Genomic DNA, 26,109 nt, shown 5'->3' on the forward strand with positions numbered 1-26,109 from the left:
GATCTAAGTGAAGCTGTTAATGACAGGATTTTTGGGAGGTCACCAGGAGGTCAAAAGCAAATTGCCAGCACTTACACACAATCAGTACTAGATCATAAAAATGGTTGAACACCACATTTTGATAGGCTCTATCCATCACCAGGCATGCTGTACCCTGGCTAGCCAGTTTCCATCCCACCTCATTTCTGATCAACCATATTTCATTTGGATTCACCTGGCAGAGATCTGCTACACAGGCTGACAAAGGAACACTCTTCTTGAAATCAAATATTGACAATATAATTAATTAGGAGCCCATTTTCTACTCTCTACTCCCAGATTTTTTTAAAAAAAAAATGTATGGGTAGCTAAGTAAGTTTGTAGATGTTCTGAATGTAAGTGGAAGAAAACTCAAGAGTAAGAACAACCAAATGGGTTGAGCTATACCTTCACCCATTCTCAGTGGCAGTATCAAAACATGTCCTGCTACTGTAGTGTTTGGTCACAGAGGCATCACTTTACTGAGGTCCTGAGTGGGACAGCAGTGCCCTAGATAATCCTCATGAGGAAAAAACATTGTATAAACTGTACATCATTCCTGAAGATATTTACAGAAACTTATTTCCTTATATCTGTGTATATAAAGTTTGGATCTCTCATGAGATCTGCAGGTACTAAAGAAAAGCAGTTTTAGCAGCCATCTGTAAGGAATTCCATAGAAGCAGAAATAAAAGGCTCTTTGGTGTAAAAGACCGTTTATTCAGACATCTTAGAAAGCTCAAGTACACGCAGTGGCAGGAATAAGATCTCCCGCCAGAAACACAGGTTATAACTCTGTCCATCCCCATCCCCCTCCCGGATTCCCATGGGAACGGAGGTCTCATCTCCCTCGCAGAGATAAGGTCTCCGCTGGAGAAGCTGGCCCTTCGCCCGGGCTGTGGAATGTACTCAAGGCCAGGCGGCTGTTCCTTCTCTCATCAACACCGTTGAACTCTTTACACTCTGCCTCCCTTAAAGAAGACCCTCCCCAGAGTTTCCATGCGGAAAAGTAGCGCTGTGGAAAGCTGAGAAATAAGTATGGGGCGCGTCAATATTTTCGGAATAAACCCATTGATTATACCCAGAGGGAATATCCCACCCAAGAGAGACTAAATATTGCAAAGCGCTTATGCTTGATTAAAAGGCGGTAGAGTCCACAGGGATGGCTACGTCAATTTCGTAATGCTTGGTGGCCATCAATAATAGTCGGTGGGGTCTCTCCGGGCTGGTTAGAGTGCCGAAAGGTAATCGAGAAGTGGGAGCCTCCTTGAGGTAAACTGGAAATGGAAGATACAGGATGAATGTTACTATGAGAGTTAGGGCAAATCCAATCAAGGTGACATCATTAATCACTTTTTTAGTAATCTGAAAAAAGGTCCCAATGCAATTTTGCACTAGTTTGGAAAATTTATGCACGCCTCTAGAGATTTTTGGTAGACAAATACACCCAAGCCCACACGCAGAGGGAAATCCGAAGGTGCTTTATCCGCTTGCAGCTTTGGGGAGTCCTTAGCCTGTTAGCCAAAAGGCAAGTCTGGACCGACACCCATTTCCACCGGACTAGGATGAAATCCATTGTTGAAACCTCTGGAGGATCCCAATGCTTCCGGGCTGGGTAGTTAAGCGCAACGGTGGAAGGGAGCCGCACTCAGACCTTACAATTTCAAAGGGGTTTTTTTTTGTACTTGCTATGAACCGCGATTGTTTATAGGTACTGCATCTCGCGAAGCGGAATGAGCTCCTCGCGAGACCAATTGTCTTGGTGGTAGTTGGTGTAACAACGTAAATACTGCTCTAAGGGTTCTGCATTTCGCTCTCTCCGACTCACCGCCACCTTTGAACGTGGTAGGGGCGGCAAATCGCCGGGCGTCTGCCCCTAAGCTGAAACCCTAGAAAAGCTTTCCAGGAACTCTTTGAGAAATGAATTGAGGGCTACATGGGTCGGTGAGGAGACCACCTTAACGTGGGGCGGAGTGCTTAGATCGTAAATATGCTGGAATGAACAGGCGAGCCAATTCTAGGAAGCCCGAGGAGGGATGGGAAGCACATGGAATGAAATGGGCTTGTTTAGAAAAAATAAGTCCACCACCACCCACAAGACCGTAAGCGGTTGCCATGACTTTCTGGCGCAAAATCTGTAATAAAATCCATGGAGATGACTTCCCAGGGCTGGAGGCCACCGGAGAGGTTTCAACAGACCATGGGCTTCTTTCCCTGAACAGCGTCTTGGCTTCTGCACAAACAGAGCAACCTTTAATATATCGCCTCAATGTCTCCTGAAAGACGTGACGCCATACATACAAAATTGACGGGCGGGCCAAATGTGTAGAGTTTTTAGAAAGCCAAAGATGTTCAGCCGAAGGGCATCACCGTGGCAGGCCTCGAGAACCTGCTTGGCAGGGAGGGAGGGAGAGCACGATACCCAACAATCCCCCGCCGCCAAATGCACCATTCTCCAAACGCACCAGAGTCAGCCTTCCTCCGCCCGGAGGCTCGCGCCGCCTCGGGCCTCCTCAAGTTCTCCAGTAGGAAAGTGAGGAGACCAGGGCTGGGAATGGGCGGAGAAGGAGGGGAGTGGATGTCTGAGATCGGTGACAGCCAGCCCCAATTGGGAGGGGAGAGAACAGCAGCGTGGAATGTCCTGTAAGCCGGGCTCCACCCCTCGGGTAGAAGCCTTGAGCGATCAGCCAGTTTATTGGTTTTTCCGGGAAAAAATGGACCGCGAAGAAAGAGAAAACGAAAGAAATCGCCCAACGAAGTTGTTTTGGCATGGACATCTTGAGGGGTGGAGAGGGTGAAAGCCAAGTTCTGCTGGATCCCACCAAACTTGAAAGAGGTGTTTAGCCCTCCCAGCCAGTGGCTTCAAGTGGGAGAGGGCTACTTTAATGGCTCGAATCTCTTTATCATCCCCACAGTCCAGCGCTTCTAGTTCAGCACCGAGAATTTCTTTTGATAAATAAGCACACGGAACCAGCCTATCATCTTTATTTCCTTCAGTAACAGCAGGCTGCCCCAAGCGCTTTTGTCCGGAGGTATCCACGCGGAACCACAAACGGGAGATCTGGGTCAGGGATTGCTTTTAGGATAGGTTCGGGTGGTAAAAGCAGGAACTTTAAGAGCTGAAAGGGAGGCTGTTTGACACCCCTTCAGACCAGGAAAGGGGGGGGCCCCGGACTTCATGGATAGTGTGATCTTTACCCTTAGTGCTGCAGAGGTCTGTGAGAGGGAGAGTCAGTTCAGCTAATTGGGGTATAAAGTCACGAGTAGAAATTAGCAAAACCTAGAAAAGATTGGGAGTTCTTTTTCAGGGTTGGGTGGGGGTCGGCTATTGGAGGACCGCATCCAATCTTAGCAGGATCCATTTGTAGGCCCCTCCGAGGCTGGTGATTCGTAACCCAGATAGTCAATAGAGGTTTGGTGGAAACAGCACTTGCAGAAAGTTTTGGCAAAGAGGAGAGTTGGTTGAGCAAGCTGCTTCAATACCTCGAACCAATGCTTCATGCTCTTCCATGGTTTGTGAATAGAATTAAAACGCTATCTAAGTACACTACCTACCCCCCTTGTACAATAAATCATGGAGAACTTCCCGCTGATATAGGGCCATAAAAGCCCTCGGGGCCCCACCTCTAACCCGAATGGCATTATTAAGTATTCAAACTGTCCAAACTTTGTGTTAAATGCAGTCAAGTGTTCATAGCCTTCAGCAAGATTCTTGACCCTGTAGTAAGCTTCTCTCAAGTCCAACTTAGTAAAGATGCGTTCTTTCGCCCAACGCGCCTGCTAACAGGTCCCTTGATCAAAAGGAACAAAGGGTATTTATTGGACAGGGGAGACTTGCATTGAGAGACCTCGGTAATCTGTGCAGAGCCGTGAAGGACCCATCTTTCTTTTTTACAAACAAAACAGGAGCAGCATGTGTGTGTTTCTTGGTAGCTCCTCGGCCGCATGAACCCGCCGAAATGCTAGGTTTGCTTGTCTAAGAAGGCACGGTTCCTTCTCCTCATTGGGACTCATAATGGGTAGAATTCTACCCTCATGGGCAGTTCGCTCCCTGGCTGTATTATTTGCGATTTTGCAGTCCAGTGTCTCCTGTATGGGGTGGCAGCTGATGCTGGATCGCATTCTTGCTCCTGAAATACCCTGGCTATGATCTCGGTAATCGCGGTGGGATGTCGGGTGGAATCCGGAGCAATCGCATTGATGAAGCCAGGGGGGGTGTGTGCTCAAAAGGAGAAGTCGAAGTTTTCCCCCCAATTCACATGTGTTCCCCGCAGGGAAGGGTCAGTGAATTCCAAGATCCTTTCTTTCCAAAGGGAATTTTGGTTCATGTAACAACAACCATGGCATGCCCAGAACTATGGAGTGTTTGAATAATTGCGCCAGAGAATAAAATCTAATTTTTCTCCCAATGGTCGGCGCGAGCGGAGGGAGAACCGGCTATGCTTTTGAACTGGGTCGGGTCCTTTCTCCCGAAAGAGGACTGCCGTCCATTTGGGTGAAAGTATGGTATGGGCTTAGCCAGGGGGGGATTTGGTCTAGACCTTAGCTCCTCTCCGCCACCTGGGACCAATGATTAAACAATGGGAGCAGCCAGGAGATCCACAAGGGCTGGGAGGCTATAATAATGAGTGCATGCTTAGCGGGGTTGTGAAGCCAGAAACGCTTTGATTGTAAATGGGAGCGCCTGCCTTCACTCACCGCTGCCTGGAGTCGTAAACCCATGTCCATTGGGGCTGAGAGAAAGGCAAACTGCTGCGGTCCCCTCCGGTCAGGCTGGTCGATGACTGCTTTAGATGAGTTCCGCTTGGGGGGGCGGGTCAGATTTGAGCCAGCTGCTTGGTGGCTTGGCAGATGGAATTCTTGCGCGCTGGCCGGAGTGCGGTTGGCTTCTGTTTTTCTTAGTGGGGCTCGTACTGGCATGCCTCCGCACGAAAGCGTATCTTTGCCAGATGCCACTTTGGGATCCCAATGTAATCCAATCAGCAATAGTCGGGGGACCAATTAAAAAACACGACTGTTTCACGAAGCTTGCTGTCGGCTGTAGCATCTGAGAAGTATTCAGCACTACGCGCTCAGGCCACTCTGAGGGAGTCGAAGCAGCCGCCGCATCTAAATTCACGGGCAAATTCTGCAAACGAAGGTTGCCTTGCTGGATAGTTTGATGGTGCGGATAGCTTCATTTTCCTCGCACCTGGATCTTGGAAGCTTAGCCCTCAAGGCTTGAGGAATGCGGCACCGGCGAGAATCTTCATCTGCAGGTTCAAAAGAGTCACAAACCAGTCGGCTGCTGCCCCATCCAGGACTGAGCCGATGTCCCGTATTTTTTTCACAACAGACCGTATATAAATCATCATAGTCCTCCATGTGGGCATCGAGTTGCAAGATGAAGTAGGGAAGTTTGGAAGGTCCCATCGAAACGGGCAGGTATTGAGGTCTGTAGTAACCCTTTCCATGGCTCCTTATACACTGCGAGGGCGGGCGGCTGGGCGCAGGTTGAGCTGGCTGAGGCAGCGGTTGCGCAGGGGGCGTGGAATCGGTGGAGGTATCAGCCCGGTGCCGCTGGTGTTCGTGGGAGCCGGTCCTGAAGGTGGTTGGATCGCAGCAGCTGCCGCCTCTCCCTCGGGTCGCCTGTACCCGCGACAGCCGTAAACTCCAACTCTGGCTACGTTGCCCTGGTCTGCTGCTTCCTCAGTTCCTCCGCAGCCAGCTCCCCTCTCCTTGCGAGTCAATGCATCCTGGTGCGCATGCAAAGCTGCTTTCTCTCTGCCCAATTTAGCCAGTTCGTCCCGTTGAACAGCTGCAGTAAGTTCACTTTGAGTGCGCCAAGGCCTGAACACTCTCACGCTGGACGCTGTAAGTTCAGTTTGGGAGTGTTCCAGGACTTTATCATGGACTGATAGATTCTGGGCATATTGCCGTTGGAAGCGCATCCTTGGCACGGTCCACTCGAAGTTGGACTTCTATGCCTGCTGCTCCCGGCCTCTGCAGGTTTTCACGCTTCTGCTGCAGCTGTTCCCGTTCTCTCTTCCCATAGCTGGCGTTCACGGGCCCATGCTTCTTGGGCATCTGTAGTCGCCCACTTCCTCATCCCAGCTCTCTTCGATGGGAGAGGGAAACAAATCCGGCTGGGAGGGCAGGCTTTCTCGGACTCCTCGCCGTCTGGACGCGAGGCATCGTGCTCCACCGTGGCTCCGGGGCATCTCAGGTGCAGCCGCTGGTCCGGGATCAGGGGTCGATCCCGGAAGATCGCACGGATATCCCTCCCAATCCCTGGTATAGTCCCAGTGTCACCGGGTGGTCTTGACGGGCCCCAGTGCTGTGCCACGGTGGTTCTTTGGGGGCATCACCAAAATACGCAGTCCAGGAATCGCTCAATGGACTCCTGGGTTGCAGCATGAAAGGGTGGTCAGGCCCCGCCTCCTCCTCGTGACAGGTTGCATCTGAGGTTTGTAATCCATACCTAAAAAGCGGGTAGATATCCGATCCACAGGCGCCGATCCATAGACAGCCCCAAGCGACTCATGTAAGTCCCCATGGTCGCTCTCACGCCCCTCGCTCCAGCGAAGTAAAGGAAGACTTCGTGCTGATACGAGGGCGGATGGAAAAGAGTCACCAGCGAGACCCGTTTCTCCGCCGGGTTCCTCCAGATCCAGAAGGGACAGGTCGGAGCCCTCTTTGGGGGCTACCGCACCTTCCCCAGAAAACATCCAACCTCCCACATGCCGAGGCACCAGAGGTCCACTGTACTAGGAATATAGATGATTTAGGATTCCTGCCACAATGTAAGGAATTCCATAGAAGCAGAAATAAAAGGCTCTTTGGTGTAAAAGACCGTTTATTCAGACATCTTAGAAAGCTCAAGTACACGCAGTGGCAGGAATAAGATCTCCCGCCAGAAACACAGGTTATAACTCTGTCCATCCCCATCCCCCTCCCGGATTCCCATGGGAACGGAGGTCTCATCTCCCTCGCAGAGATAAGGTCTCCGCCGGAGAAGCTGGCCCTTCGCCCGGGCTGTGGAATGTACTCAAGGCCAGGCGGCTGCCCTTCTCATCAACACCGTTGAATCCTTTACACTATCTCAATCAACATTCTAAACTGCTCAGTCTCAGCCCCTTCTCTAGAATAGAGATAATGTGCTCGTGCAGTTAAGCTTGGACTGCGTGGATGAAAATGGGAGACAGGGAATTTTGTTTTCCTCTGTTGGAATTACAACCCCACCCCCCCCCACCCCCCCAAAAAAATGATGAGAATAACCCCTTTTCATGACCAGAAAGCGAGGACTCTTATGTGGGACTTGTACAATTCTCAGGCTGAGAGAATGTATTTCCAGGACACATGAGATTCTATAGGGGAGAGCATGTTACTGGATCCAAAAAGGCAAAGCTTTGATACGTCAGGTGGTGGCTTCACTTTCTTGTCATCTATCTCTGCAAGCACCATTGATTATATAGCAGTATCACCTGATTTAATACCTCAAGTACAGGAGTTTGCAGTGCTGGATCGAATAGAGAGTGACCATTTCCCCATGAAACTAATAGTTGGTCTTAATAAAAAAAATAAATTGCTAACTCTAAACCATGAGACCAAAGAAAATGCATTTCCTTGTACCCGTAGACGAAAATGGTCCGAACAGCTCATGTCTGAAGTAGCCATGGTGTTAAGCAGTGAGGCCTTGGAGTCTAAAAGGCTGAATATAATAAACTCAGAGCTAAGTGTGATGGAAGAATATGATGAGATAATTAATGGCCTCAAACCGATACTTGTTTACTCTAATGCTCCAATACAATATAAGCCTGCCCATAAGGGCTGGTTTGACCAGGAGTGCAGAGCACTAAAGAGGACATTAAATAATAACTTAAAACTTTTACGGCTTGGTAAGGATACAGACAGAAATTCCCAAATACTCATACTAAGATCAAAGTATAAAGCTTTAATTAGGCAGAAGAAAAATGCATATTCTAGATGCCAATGGGAAGCACTGGCCCAAGCCGTGACCGAGAAAAACGAAGCCCATTTTTGGGCATTGGTCTCATCTGGGATGGGTTCATGCTGCACAGTTTTAAATGCACAGATACCTGGTGACATTTGGTTTAAGCATTTCTCCCAAATTTTCGATTCCTCCTTGATCCCTAAGTTACTCCCAGACTTAACAAGAAAGGGTGCTTTTGATGACCTGCGCCTATCTCCAAATTGGCCTTCAGTAAGGGAGAAAGAAATAGAGAACTTGATCAGTTCTATTAAAACCGGGAAAGCTCCCGGTGAAGATCTGATTCCGAATGATGTGTTCAAAACATTTCCATCCTGGTGGGTACCAATTCTTGCCAAACTTTTCACCCAGATTAACAATACTGGCAATTTCCTAGTGGATGGAAAACCAGCATAATTGTCCCTATACATAAAAGGAGACAAAATGACCCAAAGAACTATCGCCCAATAAGCCTATTGAACACGGCCTCTAAAATATATGGCAAATATCTCCTTGGAAAATTAGAAGATTGGGAAATTAAGAAAATCGCATAATACATCCACAACAGGCAGGATTTAGGAAGGGACAAGCTACAGTTGATCACTGCCTTGTATTATACCAACTAGCTCATTCAGCCATAAGAGGCCCAACGAAAGCCTTATATACGGCATTTGTTGATTTGGCCTCTGCTTTGACTCAGTATGTAGAGAAAGACTCTGGTGGAAACTGCTGAACACAAATATGGATAAGCAGCTTACTTTTCCTTATTAGAGAGCTGCACGAGGACACATGGATCAAAGTCAGAGTAAATACATCAGGCTCTCTAACAGATGGGTTTAGAGCAGGGGAAAGAGAGTCAAGCAGGGCTGTTTACTTGCCCCACCTTATTCAACCTTTATATCAATGACATAATTCCCAAACTGACCGGCCATGAATTTATTGCCCCCTCGCTAGGAAAACAGAAAATTTCAATTCTGCTATAATGCAGATGATATGGTCGCAGTTTCACTTACAAGGAATGGTTTAAGGAGACTCCTATATGGTTTGGGTGAGTATTGCAGAGAGGAGGCCCTCTCCATAAACTATTCCAAAACTAAGGTAATGGTGTTCAAGAAAAGACCAAGAAAATACAGTTGGAACATCCATAATATTCCTATAGAGCAATGCAATAATTTTAAATATTTAGGAGTTACATTCAGTCCTTCACTAAATTGGAATGCCCATTTAGCAGTGGTCAAAGCAGCTGCTCAAAAATCTGTTGGGGCAATAGTGAGATTTTATCATACAAAAGGAGGTCATTTAGTTGATCCAGCCCTAAAAAATTTTAAAATTAAAGTTATACCTATGCTACTCTATGCTATAGAGATTTGGGGATGGAATGTACAAGTCCTACATAAAATAGAAACTATTCAAAACTTCTTCCTTAAACGCGAATTCTGCTACTTCCCAAAGGAACGCCAGCGGCCCTCCTCAGGGCAGAACTTCGGTTTGCCTTCTATTAAAGCTTCGAGCTGAATTGGCAATCTTGAAATCACGTTAAAAGAGTTCACTAAAACCAACTTCGCTTTGGGAATCAAAGTTTGCAGATACTACTTAAGGCCCTCGGAATTACATAATACCTCCCTAAATAATATATTGCTCAGTTATTCTGTTCCAGATCATTTATTCTCTTCACCAATTTTAAATCACGACCTTCGGGACTGGATATTCAAAGGGGATAACTGTATGGACAGAGATATAATTTTACATTCCAAGTTTGCTCCCTGGTATAGTCACCTTAAAAAGGATCATCACAGAGCCCCCTATCTTGCTGGCATTACTCAGTTTAAGATAAGGAACACTATGACAGCATTACGATTTCAAACAATGCCAACAAATTATTTAGAAGGCAGATATGCCAAAATACCAGCTGAACAACGAATTTGTATCTGCAAACAGGAAGTAGAGGATTTACCTCATTATGTTCTGAACTGCCCGTGCGCAGAGCCTAGGGCTAGGATTTTTTGAATAGTTTTATATCCCTGTCCCAGGTATACTATGACTCAGACAAATTATACCTTCTCCTTGCGGATTTGGATCCCTATATATCCTATAGGGTTGGCCTATTCGCCTTGGCAGCTACAAAGATTCGCTCCAACAATGTAATAAAGCAAATGATCAAACCTAAACTGGTTTAAGTTAGGTGGGAATACAATTCAGACATATTGTAGGGGGGAAAGTGAAAGATTTAGTGTTCAATGATGGATTTTTAGTGAATTTTTTTTCTTTTTTTTCTTACCTGTTGGAATAACAAGTTGGCTCAGAAGTTGTAATGTAACAATATTGTAATACTGTAATGGCCTATGGCTTTCAATAAAATTGATGATGATGATGATGAAAAAGGCAAAGCTTGGGCTCGGTTGGCTATAACCATTCTACAGAGCTTTTCCATCTTGTTGTAAAGGGCCTTCTTTATCTCATCTTTCTAATGGAGATTCTTTAATGTGTCATCCTTAGCAGACTTTAATGGACTTTAAAACAGTGCCAAAGAATAAGATGCCACTTATTCCCCAGATAAGCCTCCACAGCTCAAGTGGCAGAGCAGGAAATCAAACTCGGCTCCTCCAGATTAGCGTACACCCGCTCTTAACCACTGCTGTGCCTTAGAGAAGAAACGCAGCATTAATTTTTAGAGCATTTTGAATAATATTGTGTTCTTTCACAAGAGGGCAAACTTGATCACATTTTTGTTTTTCCAAACAAAACAAAGTAGTAACAAAAATGTAATAAATGTGAAGTTATTTTATAAAAGGAAACATACTGGCCCTTTCTGTTTGGGAAATGCTTTAAAAAGAAGTTTGGGCTTTTTTGTCCACATGGCATGGAAAAATAGAGTTTCAGGAGAAAATGGTTCTTTTGTCCGCCAATTTCCACTGCTTCAGTTTGATTCTCCATATTCCCTGAAATTTTCTATTTTTTCCCCACAGATATTTCCTCCATGGGCTGGGTCCCATTTCAGTGATTGAAGTACACGTACTAATTCAGTTGTGCCTGCCAATTATGGCAACATGTCATTTTCCTCTTTTTTATTTTTGGTGAAGTTATCTTTGAAGCTTTAATAATTTGATAATTAGATGTGAGAATCAGCATGGAATTTCATATAGTATCTTCAAAACTTCAAAGATACTTCACTGAAAATTTTAAAAAGGGGGAAAGCAACATGTTGCTATAATCGGCAGGGACAACTGGTATGGTTCATGTATTTTAATCACTGAAATTGTGCCCAGCCGCAATGCCAGTGGAGGAAATGTCTATGGGAAAGAATCAGAAAATGGCGGGCAGCACGGAGAATCAAACTGAAGTGGAAGAAAATGGTGGGCACAACAGCTGAGAAAATAAAAGTGAGAGCATTATATTCGTATGGTGAAAATAAAACATTTCCTGCACAGTAAAAAGGAAACATTTTAAAAACTGCTTCAGGAAAAAAATTGCTAGTTTAGCGTTTTCATAAAAATTGCTAGTTTAGCATTTTGAACACCAATAAAACATTTTCCAAACATTTGGGGTAGAGGAAATATGTGGAACTCCATCCCCAAATGCTTTTTGTTCCTTCCTGAAAACATTTTATTTGTGCTGTGCAGAATGGGCCACTGTCACCTTCCAAGCCTTAGCCCTTCTCAATACACATTGAAGACATATTGCACTCCTATTTTCAGAGTAGATTTTTTATTTAGGAAAAGGGAAGTTGGGGGATAATGCCCATTAGTTGAATTCTACTACTGGATTCAGCACCTTGTTTTCCAGCAGCTCACACTTGTGGGTTAACTTCAAGAGGAACAGCATAAACAATTGCATATGATAGTGAAGCCCATGTCAATCTTTTCTTAGTTGTCAGTAGCCTTAACTTAGTGATTCTTATGTGCAGAACTTCACAGCTTTTAAGTACATATTGCTGATTATGCTTCCCCATTAATTTTAGTCGAGACAATGGAATGTCATCTGCATTCTCTGCTCTGTTATTCAGCCACTTCTGTAGCTGAGTTTGAGGCCAAAGATGTGCCTCAATGATGTAACAAAAGCCAACGCTATGCATCACCTATATAGCAACAGGTTTGCCAAAAGTTGATACTAAACCACTGTAACTATGATGGGCCTAACCAAACAGGACAGCACAACCATCTTCTCCAGGTCACTAGGTCAATACCTGCATTGGTAAAGTGAAACATGTTTAATGTATACATTTTCACCTCTCCCAGGAGGCCAAGAAAATAATGGGTATAAGGCCAAGTATGAGGTACTTGGCCTTACGCTCATTATTATCTTTATGCTGAAAACAGATGGGAAAAAGTAGCAAATGCCTTCAAGTAACAAAGTTTCGCTGAATAACATTTGTACTTAATTGAGTGTTCAGAATAAAGAATCTGAATAAATACATTCTTGAAAATAACATTTATTGATGCAAATAAGTGCAGCAAAAATCATATAAATGGCACAGAAAAAGGTACATATTGCTGATTTTGCTAAAAACATATTCATGCTGCAATAAAGCAAGCAAAATATATTAGTGAAAAATTCCACTTTTTCACCAATTTTACTTGTAAAAAGAACTTGTTTTCAAATGAAGAATTTATCTACAATAAATTCTCTGTAGATTTCACACATATTGTTTTTAACACTTCTGAAACCACCCTTTTCTCTTCTAAACTTACAAAACATTGGATTTCCTCCAACCCAGTACTGATCACATTCACAGGTAAAATAAATTTGCAAGCTCTTGTGTACATACTTGCTGCAATCTGTAAAGATCAGAAAGATGGATACTAATTCCAGTTCTGACAGGCATTAGAAGAGGGATGGAATGGGATATCTCAGACCCTGCTCTTAAAACCATACCTAGGAAAACATTGTTAAAACAAAGTCACCTCCAAATAAGGATGCAACAGTTGTCACACAAACATTGTGTGGCTCAGTGAAGATGTCCCTGGGTTGAGAGATATTCAATCCATCCACCTACCCAACTAGAGTAATGCATTGACGACAATGGGATTGCCATTGTTTGGCAATGGAAAGTTCACTGGGTGGCTTTGGACCAATCACGGACTTGCAGAGTTGTTATGAGGATAAAGAAAAGATGGAAGGGTCTTGGAAGAATGGTGGGCCAATTATGCAATATACAGTGGAGGGGATGACACTATGGCCCCTCCGCACACGCCAAATAATGCATTTTCAAACCACTCTCACAACTGTTTGCAAGTGGATTTTGTCATTCCGCACAGCTTCAAAGAGCACTGAAAGCAGTTTGAAAGTGCATTATTCTGCATGTGCGGAATGAGCTTATTCCTCCCTGGAACTATATATCCAGACTTAACTGATGTATCACATGCAAGTATGTTACATAAAATGCATATATGTATGTATGTCATCAGAAGTCCTTTTTACTTCATAAATTGTTACCATTCAATGGCACCCATTGTTATAAAGTCTTACCATCCAATAAGGACTCTAATCAAGTTGAACAATATACTTCTATGCCCTAGGCTACCTCCAACAACCTGAGGCCATTCCTACTTCAGTGTATCAAACTGAAAGGACTAACAAAAATAATACTTGTTTTTCATTTTTATAAATTGTAGCTTTGGGGGGAAAACAAAAAAAATGCTGATAACACTTATCTTCATGGGAGAAACAGAAGAAGAAAAATCCTTAACAATACAACAATATTTAATAATGACTCACATTGTAAGAAACTACAATTAACTTTGAATGTAATGTAATGAAATGTGCTCTAAATAGTTATATAAAATTAGTTGTGCAATGTTTTCAAGCAGAATCAACTAGAAGACATCTAAAACAGAAATATGGTCACTTGTACAATTCCAGCTCAGAGCTGTAGTCAAAAGGGACATTGTCAAGGAAGCTTTCAGCTAAGCGCAGCATTTGTCTCACTGCCACAAGTATAAGGATATCAACCTCAAACTTAATGTCCAGCTCTGAGGAGTAATTTTTAACAGGAACTATCTGAGACAGAGGGATCCCAAGTCTTTCTGCTGTTAACTGCATCTGTGTAAGAAATAAAATATGGCTTGTTATTTCCCTGTCTGCTTGAATTATTGCACCCCAAGGATGCCGTTAACCATGGTAGTAGATTGCAATTGCTGCCAGAACTAGGCTATTCTCAGGCTGTTTGTAAAAATCTGGAACCCTTTTACTTTTATAGATTTCCTATCTAAAGAACAGGTACCTTCTGCTATAGATCCAGAAATCAAAAGATGTTAAGAAATATTTTATACACATATATTGAAAATACCTGATTCAGAGCCTCAAATTTGTGTCTGTTTTCTCCCTTTTCATTACTACAGTCAAAACCCTTCTATTCTTACTGTAGAAAAATATGTCTATTTTACTTTTAAATTTTTGAAACTGTTTCTATCAATATATTTATCTAAATGTTCTCTTTGCTCCCTACGTTTTTATGTTAGCAGTAGCCCCAAAGTTCATTTTAACCTGAAATAACATGGGCTCTAGCAAAGGGTGGAGGAAAGGCTGGCCAGGGATCTGCCACTCCCTCCCTTCTCCCCTCCAGAAGTCCATCATGCACCCCAAGCAGACATCCCAGAGGGCGCCAGTCTCCATAATCCAGGTGGGCTTTTGTTTGAGTTGGGGAGAGGTTGATGGGAGAATGGGGAGGGAGGTGCCAGGGCTGGCAGGAGAGTGGCAGACCTAGCTTGGAAGAGGAGGGGGAAGTAATAGGGCTGCCGCATGACTGGTGGGGAGGGCAATGAGTTGAGTGTCAGGGTCAGAGTGGAAGGCCTGGGTTAGTCTGTGGCCTTGGAGAGTGTAAAGGTGAAGTTGGAAGGCTTTTGTGTGGGTGTTTTAGGAGAAGGGGGACACAACAGGGCTTCTGTCTGGGAGAAGGAAGGGTGGGGAGAGGGGGACAGCAGGAGGGCTTTTGGAGGGGCCAGCATGGAGAGCAGAATGCTGCAGCCTTCTTGGTTATGGATCAGATGAAACAGCAGAAGAGGAGAAGGGCTTTGGAAAGTGGTCTGCTGGCATTGCTCCGGGGGCTGCCACGGCTGGCTTGCTCCTGCAGTGAGTGGGAAGGTGAGAGAAGAAGGGTTTTGGAGGGCAGCCTGTCAGCATTGCCCAGTGGCCACTGTGGCCAGCTCACATCAGCATCAGGTGGGACAACTTTGGAGGGCAACCTGCCACCACCGTGTTGGCGACTGTTGCATCCAGCTCGCTTCTGGATTGGGGTGAAAGGCAGGAAGGGGATTGGCTGGAGAAATGAACCCTGAATTAATGGGCAAGCAACAGTCCTGCTCACCTGTTGGCTAACGGGTTATCATCACAACACTTTACATGTTGCCTAATTATATAGTGTAAGAAGATGTTTAGGATTGTCATTAGTCTGCTAGTGATTTGTGGGGTTTTTTGCTTAGGTTTAGACCAGTGTGGTGTAGTGACTGTAGTGCTGGACTAGAATCTGGAAGACCTGAGTTCCAATCACTGTGCTATGAAACCTTAGGCCAGTTACTCCCCCTTAATCTTAACCTACTCAACAAGTTTGTTCTGAGAACAGGAAAGGGAGACCCATGTACACTCCTGAGTTTCTCAAAGGAAGGATGGGATAAAATCCACACGGTAGATACACAGAGGTGATCTTATGTGCAATGTTATCCAGATTATGTGCAATGTTATCCATATCCAGATTCTCTGGGCCTTTGTATGTAAGACTTTACATGATACTACATTCTCTTAGATCCCAGACACCCAGGTCACTACCCAAAGACTTTAAGAATACTGAGGTTGACTCCTCCAGGTCAGTTATAATTCTGCTTCATTGAAGTTTGTGTGGATATGTGAGATAAAGAATAGGATTCCACCCCTTTTTCTTCTTGTCCTTTTCTCATAAGAACATAAGAACATAAGAACAAGCCAGCTGGATCAGACCAAAGTCCATCTAGTCCAGCTCTCTGCTACTCGCAGTGGCCCACCAGGTGCCTTTGGGAGCTCACATGTAGGATGTGAAAGCAATGGCCTTCTGCTGCTGCTGCTCCCGATCACCTGGTCTGTTAAGGCATTTGCAATCTCAGATCAAAGAGGATCAAGATTGGTAGCCATAAATCGACTTCTCCTCCATAAATCTGTCCAAGCCCCTTTTAAAGCTATCCAGGTGAGTGGCCATCACCACCTCCTGTGGCAGCATATTCCAAACACCAATCACACGTTGCGTGAAGAAGTGTTTCCTTTTATTAGTCCTAATTCTTCCCCCCAGCATTTTCAATGAATGTCCCCTGGTTCTAGTATTGTGAGAAAGAGAGAAAAATGTCTCTCTGTCAACATTTTCTACCCCATGCATAATTTTGTAGACTTCAATCATATCCCCCCTCAGCCGCCTCCTCTCCAAACTAAAGAGTCCCAAACGCTGCAGCCTCTCCTCATAGGGAAGGTGCTCCAGTCCCCAATCATCCTTGTTGCCCTTCTCTGCACTTTTTCTATCTCCTCAATATCCTTTTTGAGATGAGGCGACCAGAACTGGACACAGTACTCCAAGTGCGGTCGCACCACTGCTTTATATAAGGGCATGACAATCTTTGCAGTTTTATTATCAATTCCTTTTCTAATGATCCCCAGCATAGAGTTTGCCTTTTCACAGCTGCCATGCATTGAGTTGACATTCCCATGGAACTATCAACTAAGACGCCTAAATCCCTTTCCTGGTCTGTGACTGATAGCACTGACCCCTGTAGCGTGTATGTGAAGTTTGGATTTTTTGCCCCTATGTGCATCACTTTACATTTAGCTACATTGAACTGCATTTGCCATTTCTGAGCCCACTCATCTAATTTATCAAGGTCCGCTTGGAGCTCTTCGCAATCCTTTGTGGTTCTCACCACCCTACATAATTTGGTATCATCTGCAAACTTGGCCACCACGCTACCCACCCCTACTTCCAGGTCATTTATGAATAGGTTAAAGAGCACTGGTCCCAAAACGGATCCTTGGGGGACACCACTCCCAACATCTCTCCATTGTGAGAACTTCCCATTTACACCCACTCTTTGTTTCCTGTTTCTCAACCAGTTTTTAATCCACAGGAGGACTTCCCCTCTTATTCCTTCATTGCTGAGTTTTCTCAACAGTCTCTGGTGAGGAACTTTGTCAAAAGCCTTTTGGAAATCCAAGTAGACAATGTCCACCGGTTCACCCCTGTCCACATGCCTGTTTACACCCTCAAAGAACTCTAGTAAGTTTGTAAGACAGGATTTGCCTCTGCAAAAGCCATGCTGACTCTTTCTCAGCAGGTCTTGCTTTTCTACATGTTTAATAATTTTATCTTTAATGATAGATTCTACTAATTTACCAGGAACAGATGTCAAACTGACTGGCCTGTAATTTCCTTATAAAGAGTAAACAAAAAGTGACCAGCAAGCAAGGAAATAACCCAGACAGTCTCTTGGAAGTCAAAGTAGATATTGCTTAAATATAAGCAGACAAATAAAAAAAATGTTCTATTTTATGTTCCCCAAAATAAGCTAATGTTCTAAAAGGTAAAACTACAGAATACTGAACAAAAAGAAAAGTACAGTTCCTTGCTGTTTTAAACATCTTGTAAAATTTCCATTTCCAAGTAGGAAGATGGATGGTCACCTTTCCCGGAACAGGGGGTTGGGCTTGTCAATAGAGTGACAAAAGCTTGCTCCTTTCTGTCCCTAAGGGGTCTCTCAGAGGCACAGAATTCCTTCTTTAGTCCAACTAAAAAAATGGAGTGTTCATTTAGATTGCCAAAGGAGAATTTAACAATAAACTATTCCCTTAGATCACTGAATCCACTGTACACTATCCTTTTAAGTACAGAGAGGAAAGGAGGTGTGTGAGATACAAAGAATTAATAGATGTCAATTTTTCACTGATCTTCCACCTTGTGGACAGTTTTTGAGCCATTATGACATATAGGTGTGACCTCTGTATACTGATGTTCTCTTCTCTCTACCCCAACTTGGAATGTTTATGTGCCTCAGTTATCTGCCATTATGTGCCATTTGTAGCTCAACTGAAAACTTGGTTTTCTTGGTGGCATTTTGCTCAAAGCTTTTTAGTGAATGATTTCAATCTCAATTATATTTTATTTTAAATATTTTATTTTTAACTAGTCTGCTTACATGGTGATTTAATTGTAATACTCTTGGCTTTTTATCTTCACTGAATTTTGATGTTTCAAACTACATATTTGTGTAACATCTTAGTATCATCTTCAATTGAAACATGTTTGATTTTGGCATGTTTTTAAAATCAATACCTTTAATAAATATTTGTTGAAAAAAACTGATGTTCATTATGGCAATGTTGTAAATCACATTACACTTCAGATTTTCAGACTCTATAGTTTGAAAATCAATCAGTTATTTTACCCTTGTTCATAATCTATCTGAACTCTTCCTCAATATTTGTTTTATTTTCTGTTTGGGTGGATGGTGGGCAATTTCCCCCTTTTTCGTCCATTTTAAGATTATGCACATGAAACCAGATGTCTTCTTAAAGTTTTCCCAACCTGGTCTGCTATCTTTTTTATTTCTATCCATCATTTTTTATTCCCCCCAGCTACTTCATTTAATCCTGTTCATATACTCACAACTGTGGATATACTTATTCCAGATTTTTAAATACTATTTTCTATTTTTCTTCTTTAAAAAAAACACGTGCAAACTGTCCAGGTAATATGATGATGTCTGACCCATACACAACTTAGTTCCTGAAATTAGTAAGAGTATTCTGTTCATTTGCATTCCACTCAACTATTCTGCCCATTCGCTGATCAAGGATAAGTGGAATGCATCATTCATGTTCTGTTCAGTTCTGAGTGCAATTTAAACATGAAATTGTTGGGCAAGGACCTAACTGCACAAAGTTGATATTTTAGCCACTCTGTATTGTTAACAACCCAATGTAATGTTGGAGTACCAATGATTTACACAAAGCAACCCAATTTTAACTAAGGTAGACATGCACAAGTTTACATGAGTATATCTCGTGCCCCGGTTAAAATATATCTTTACTCTCTTCTCACACCTTTGCTACTCCTTGTGTCTGCATACAGCACTTGCATGCTGCTGCTTATCCTCAGAATGTTCCAACTGAGCTTGTGCTGCCCAGCATTTTTTCCTGGTTTTGACAATTTTTAAAAATAGTTCAAAGCTTTGATTCTTTAAAAATCCATTTCTTCACATACTCTACTATCCAAACCTTCTATCCTCACTAGCCCTCTTCCTGAAACCAGTTTGGCCCTAAACATCTGTGAGCCCCATCCAAAGAGGGGTGAGTGAATCCACTGAGGGAAATGCACACCAGCCATGCCAGCAGATTCACTCTCTGTGGGGCATTTCTCTTGGCAGAAAGGTGATTTCACTGGTCCACAGCTGCCACCACTCTCCCCTGGAACTTGGATGTGGCACCAACTGTAGTACCAGAATTCCTACACTCATGCCACTTCTGTCAGTGTAGCAGGGGCAGGGCAGGGGCAAGGGAGTGTTATGCTGGCAGCCTGGACTACACACGTCAACCAAAAGGGTGGCATCTGTTGAGCCCAAAGGGGGCTCCTTGGCGGTAGGGAAGCTTGCACACTTACGAGGCCTCCCTGCACCACTGGGAAACTCCTTTGGGAGGGGCCTGGTGGTGCTGCTGCAGTGTCACAGCCAGGCACCCAGCTGTGTTACAGCTGCAGTGTCACAGCCAGGCACCCAGATTGGGCTGCCCAGTTTGTCAACATACACACTTGTCATCCAGGTGCAGCAAACACAGATGCCTATGTAACTCTCACACATAACAGTATACACTAAACTTTGTTTTCAGTACAGGAGATTTTCCATGTAGGAAAAATTTTAAATCTGGAACAGCCTTTAAGTCACATTTCTAAGGCTCTGCACTCATCCCAAAACAGTGTATCTGCACCTTCCAACCAGAAGAACTACAATTACAGCTGGAAGCTAAAGAACTGAGTTTATGTATTCATTCCTCCAACAGGCAGCCTTCAAGGACATGACTGCAATCAGGATTTATCTCATACAGCACTGAGAATGAATGCATAAGTGATTTTGCCCATTTAAGACTACAAATATCCAGAGTAAGAACCACATCTTACCTGCTTCTCAACAGGTTTGCTTTTGTAGACATATGAAATATCATTCTCAAGACAACTGCAAATTTCATCCACTTTAGTTAATAAAACTAGCTGTGGCACACCTGTAGCAAGACAATAGGTAACGAAAATAGTTATAAATCACAATCAACTAACTTCCATGCTTTCATAATTATTAAAGAGTTTCAAAAAATTTCTTAGTAATCAACAAAAGAAACTAGTTTTTCTAATCACTGGATTACACTACTTCATCACAATCATCTGTTAGTGATAGGGCCTAGGATTTATAGACATAAGCCTGGATATGTTTCTAAGAAAAAATGGGAAACTTGACCTTACATATGAATTCTTCTTCTGCAGATTTTGAAGCAAATGGTCCAGACTCACCTTGGCAAATTAGACTACAAAGCCTTTTTCCTTCTGTAGTAAAGAGGGTGAATGAACAGGCCTTGAAGAAGAGTGGTTCATTCCGCACACGCAGAATAATGCACTTTCAAACTGCTTTCAGTGCTCTTTGAAGCTGTGCGGAATGGCAAAATTCACTTGCAAACAGTTGTGAAAGTGGTTTGAAAATGCATTAATTTGCGTGTGCGGAAGGGGCCAGTGTTTCTTGGCCCATATGGTCTGTTGCTGCAAAGTCTGCATTCAGAACCAGAGGCACAAAACATCCAGAGTCCCTGAACTACCGACTTTGACAACAAATGTAGAATAGAAATTATCTAGGAAATTAAATTGGAACTTAACTTAATGGGGGGTTATCTTTTGTTTTTGTTTACATCTGTGAAGTTTGCAGACATTTGCAGAGAAGTACCATAATCTGGTCAAGAATCCTCCATTTCCAAACAATTCTTCCTGACCTGATCATTTTGCCTCCAAAACTGCTATTGACTCAAGCAAGGAGGAAAGGGGGAGGATGTCATTGGGGAAATGGTGTCACCAATCTTCAGACAACATAAATAATACTAGATAAAAATTTGATACTTCGTTTATTCATATTTGGTACCTTTGGAGTTATCTGCACTTTTTAAAGTGGGACAGCTTTTAATGGTAGTAGAAATAGCTTCCAGACTCAATCCTTGATACAACCAATTAAAGGATAACTGGTAGCAGGACATACCAGAGACCCTGAGAGACATTACTGATCAGAATATATGTTAAAACTTTGCACAGTATGTCAAAAGAGGGACACACAAGCTTCTTTCTCTCCAAATTCTCTCTAATAATTCTCTCCTAGAATTATTAAATGCCCAATAAAGACTTTGGAAAGTAGATTCAGAACAGAAAAAATCATATAATGCACAGTTCAAGAGAGGAGCTCACTGTTCATTAGAGCTTCAGTACTGAGCTAGTTGGATTATTTGTGTGCTTGCTTCATATGGTCACATGTTACGTGATATGTAATAAAACCTCTAATCATGTAGTTATGGCTAAACAGTCCACAACAAGTAGGAATATTAAACATCCTGTGGAAGGTCAAAACATGACATTAATCAAGAACCTGCTCATATGACATATGGATAGAATTCTGATACAAATGAAGGCCTTCTTTTTGAGAGGTGCCGGAGACTTGGTAACATTTCAGTGACTATTCTTTTTATACTTCAGTTCTGAAACACTGGTTTGTAGAAACATTTATGGATCAGGTTATTTGAAACAGAAATATACAATACTGACCAAGTAGATTTGCTTTTCGTCGAATTTCTCTCAGTTTTGCTGCAAGATTTTCAGGGAGGATCTCAACCTTGGACCCATCAATAACAAATGCAACACAATGAATCTGGTCCTTTAGAGTTGGATTTCTGATGTAGCCAGGCGCGTTTGGGTGTATAATGGAGGATGGATTGAACTGAGAAGGAAACCCAGTAATAAAGTCATAATAAAAGTATATAAGGTATATGAGAATAGACAATCAAATTTGGAATACAAATTTGATAGGGCACATAATGCATCCATCTCATATTTTTATTCTGCCTTTCTATTAAGGAGTCAACTTGTATAATTACTGTAACATTGTATGCTGCCTTTCCACCAGATCAGGATCCACAATTAGACTGAGAAAAGCATATTCAGAACAACAACATTCTTTAATATGGTCCAAGACGAACACATAGTTTCATAGCTACATATATCTTGTAATTTCATAGCTACATATATCTAGTACATTTAGCTGTGTGAAAATTTCACACTATTTTATTAAAGCTGAGCTACACACAAGCTTGAAGAACAACCTAGAATAGTCTTGCTAACAATTATTATAGAAAGAGCAAATTTACATATGCATATTCCAATTTGCAAACGCCAGAATGCTACTGACTTGAAATGAGGTGTACTACCACAACCACAGTCAGAGGTATGACTTGCACAGGAAATTTCTGGCAGTTGGACACTTCAAAATGTACTCTTAGGCAGGTTCCTCAAGATGGCAACCTCTTTGTGAGAGTGGCTTTCCATGTGGTTCCAATAATTTACACAACATGACCAGCAGCCACATAAAAAGTGACAACTAGATGGTGTGGAAAGTAAGTGTTGTAGCCACATGGTAAGCCACTTCCCAAAAACACATTGCCAAATGGAACATCCTTTATCCAACTGTGTTTTCAAGAAGCCACATGTGCAAAACAGTCGTTAGTCTGGAGACACATTCCAAAAGCTGGAAGGTTGGTTGTCATGAGGGTGAATGGTAAAGCACAGGAACTGTGAATACTTAAAACCAAAATATCAAACAAAAAGTTCTTAACAAATATCTTTGGTTGAAATAAAGTACAGAATGTTAAGTGAGAAATCATACCTGATACCTATCAGGAACATGTCCTTTTAATATGTTGGGCACTTCCTCAATTTCCAGACCAGCTCCTTGTTTTTCTTCTAGTCCCATCGTGTCACAGAAAACAATGGGTAGTGGCTTTCCATCTCTTCCATTTTTAACTTGATAGGTCCTGTACTATGGGTTTTTTATTTTTAAAAAAGGCATGGTATACATTAGGGATAACGTGTTAAACAAGTTATAGAAACTTATCCTGCTATTCTTGGTTTTAGTAACTTCATTCAAAGTAAATTCAGAAAATCTAAGGCCCTTTCCGCACAGGCCTCCGGGCGCCCTCACACCGGCAGGAATTCTGCCGGTGGAAGGAGATGAGAGAGCCGTTCGCACCAGTGTCGGCGGCGTACAGAGGCGACGGACACAGGAAGAAGGCGGCTCCACACGGAGCCGCCTCTTCCCCGTCCCTCTCCCACTTACCTCGTCGCTGTCGTCGCCCTGCTGGCCTCCTAAGCCCCGCCCATGCTGCCCTCCGACCTCCAGGGGTCGGGAGGACAGCGAGGGAGGAACTGTAGGAAGACCAACATGGCAGCAACGTTAACGGAGAAATGAAATAATGGAAGACGAGGTAAACATAGCGATGTTCAGCCGGCGGTGCCATTAAGCACCGCACCGCCGGGAACACAGCTGTTTCTCAAAAACCTACAGTTCGAAGGGTGTGTTTTGAGAGTGACCTGGCCTGGCGTACCGCCCTGGGGGAAGGGAAGGGGAGCCAGGTCGGCGCTGCTGCATTTCAGCAGCGCCGCCTGTGCGAATGGCTCCCTGGGGATGGCGTTTTTGTCGTCCCCAGGCCACCGTTACAACCCGTCGCGGGGAGGAAGGGGCCCTGAAAGTAATGGATACCCTTATCCTCAAATTTGCTGAATCACAAGAATTCTAAAAATGAACCAAACCAAGCTCTTTGCAGAAACCACACTGATTATTTCTAACAAGAGCTTGTTCTTCTCTGTATGTAATCTTTTAAAAATTTCCAACGCAGCAGTTAAAATCACAACTCTATATAGTTCCATTGATTTCTTCAAAATGCTTTTTTTAAAAACTACTGTATGAATTATCAGTTTTCTGATAAGAAGGCTGACTAATGATAAGTTATTTATCCTGGATTTAAGGTTAACCTATCCCACATTTTAGTTATAAAGCATTATTAGGAAAATATCATTCAAACAGTGGCTTTTAATCAGTTAATATGAGAATTTCATTTCTTCCTCAGCAATTTACTATGCAGTTACTCCAGCCTAAACCCACTGAAATTAATGGGCCAGAGTAGTAATTTTGAGCAGGTTTATAGTCAGTTTCCCAGTGACTCTCCCTGAAAACAATGGTTCAGGTAGAATGTTTGCCCAATTTCATCCCTGCAACTTTCTTGCATAAAAAACATTCTCGCTCAGAAGAATGTAATAATAATATTGCTGAAAATAGTGTGTCTGAAAAAGATATTTTATTTATTATTTGTTAGAAGTATTTATGTCCCACCATCTTCCTAAAATTCATGGGATATTCAGTTTTGTACAACTATTTATATTACAATAAAAGCAATAATTCCCTGGATTCTTCCCCAAATTAAATTCAGTAATATAACTGCATAATTTCTATGATTTTATTTAAAAGTTTTATGCATAGTAATGAATTACAAATCTTTTGGAGTTTGAATCAGTTCTTTGAGGCTGTGGCTAAGGTAGAACAAACTGAAGCTGAATCTAAAGACAGAGGTAATGCTGGTTGGCCACAGTGCTTGTAGGGGCTAGCCAGTAGGAATATTTACCATTCATCTTAAAAGCTACATGGAATGCCAATGTTTTAAAGTCCATATTCAAGATGCTGGTTATACTCTCTAAAGTTACTCAGGACCTAGGATCCAAATATTTAAAGGACCATCTTGTCACATATTTGGACATTTGGATGCTAGTCCCTGAAAGACTGTAAAGGTCACAACCCTCATCTATGTGACGGCTGAGGTCTTCAACCTGACACCTACAAGCAGTTCTCCCACTCATAGCTGCTCAGCTGGCATTAACCAGAGCATTCCTAAGATGATGAAGGAGCACAGACTGTAGAAGTTTTCAGGAGACCATTTAATTATAGTGCTTTTCATGGGATATAATTTTCAGGTATCTACTGAGGGTACAGGAGTTATTTTATTTTGTTTTTGGATTGGGGGGGTTAATTATCATCTGTAAACTGCCTTGAGCCATAAGAAAAGGCAAGATACTGAGTATTAGAATGAATGGATGTATTAATTAATTAATTAATTTGAAAAACTCGGAATATGGTAGAACTTGGACTCCGAACTCACACTGCTGTAAAATGTGTTACCTCAAACCAGACATTTTTTTTTCAGCCTTATTTGCCACAGGGTTGTTATGAAGTTGAAATGGAGAATAAAAGCAATATCCTTAGGTAGGATAAAATCTAAAATCTATATATACAGAAAGAAGAAATTAACTATACTGTTAACGATACTGACACAAAGATATTCAGTTCACATCTTAGAAGCACAGAATGAAACAGAACAATATTTAGACTTTTACTATGATTATTAGTTAATTGGGAGATAGGTATGGACAACTGATTACTGCGACGAGATGATAAGATTTGTGATGAAATGGTAGTACTGTCAATGCTACAATAATACTTGACAAAACATATTTGAAACATCAACAATAAATATTTTTCTAAAAATGTGAAATGGTTGAATGCATTTCAGTTTTTAAATTCATCAGCATTTTGCTACCTGCATGGTCACACTTGTGGAATCTGATCCTGCTATGGCTTGGTTTGTCACATAACCCCGAAATGTAGAATTCACAGAGTTGAAAAAGCTGGACTTGCCAGCTCCAATCGGCCCAAGAATCAGAACTCGAAACTCTGGCACAGTACTCAGGTAAGGCTTGTAACTTCTTATTTCATCCATCAGTTTCTCTCTTTCCCTGTCAAATATTTTAAAGGAAAGGTTTTTATTTCTCAACACAGGAAAACACGTACATATACTCACTTCTAAGTGTGTGTCTCCCTCCCGGAAGCATAATACATAATCCCAATGGTTCTTAACAAACAACTGTTTTAGGGCTGAACAAGATGTTACAACTGGTGATCAATTATAGATCTTCCCTGCTATTTTAGAATGCAAATACCAGCTCAAAAAAATGAATAATTTGGAATCCAAAAGAATAATTTTTATTTAGATCACAG

The 26,109-nt window shown here is 42.6% G+C and overlaps 1 protein-coding gene across 2 annotated transcripts in view; it reads right to left on the reverse strand.

Annotated features, from left to right (window-relative positions):
* Positions 1-1,229: 1,229 nt before the first annotated feature.
* IFI44L (interferon induced protein 44 like) overlaps positions 1,230-26,109 on the reverse strand; it is a 30,517-nt gene continuing 5,637 nt past the window's right edge. Inside the window, exons 4-8 of one of the 2 annotated variants that reach the window (XM_048496874.1) lie at positions 25,652-25,847; positions 22,891-23,043; positions 21,777-21,948; positions 20,106-20,206; positions 1,230-1,295 (exon numbers count right to left, since the gene is read on the reverse strand). In XM_048496874.1, the coding sequence (XP_048352831.1) occupies positions 1,248-1,295; positions 20,106-20,206; positions 21,777-21,948; positions 22,891-23,043; positions 25,652-25,847 (670 nt within the window). In that variant the 3' untranslated portion in view covers positions 1,230-1,247. Of the gene's footprint in view, positions 1,296-12,408; positions 14,027-20,105; positions 20,207-21,776; positions 21,949-22,890; positions 23,044-25,651; positions 25,848-26,109 lie in introns of those variants that run through there. The other variant, XM_048496873.1, reaches the window with a different exon arrangement.

This window comes from Sphaerodactylus townsendi, linkage group LG05, assembly GCF_021028975.2.
Source record: "Sphaerodactylus townsendi isolate TG3544 linkage group LG05, MPM_Stown_v2.3, whole genome shotgun sequence".
Classification (NCBI taxonomy): Eukaryota; Metazoa; Chordata; class Lepidosauria; order Squamata; family Sphaerodactylidae; genus Sphaerodactylus; species Sphaerodactylus townsendi.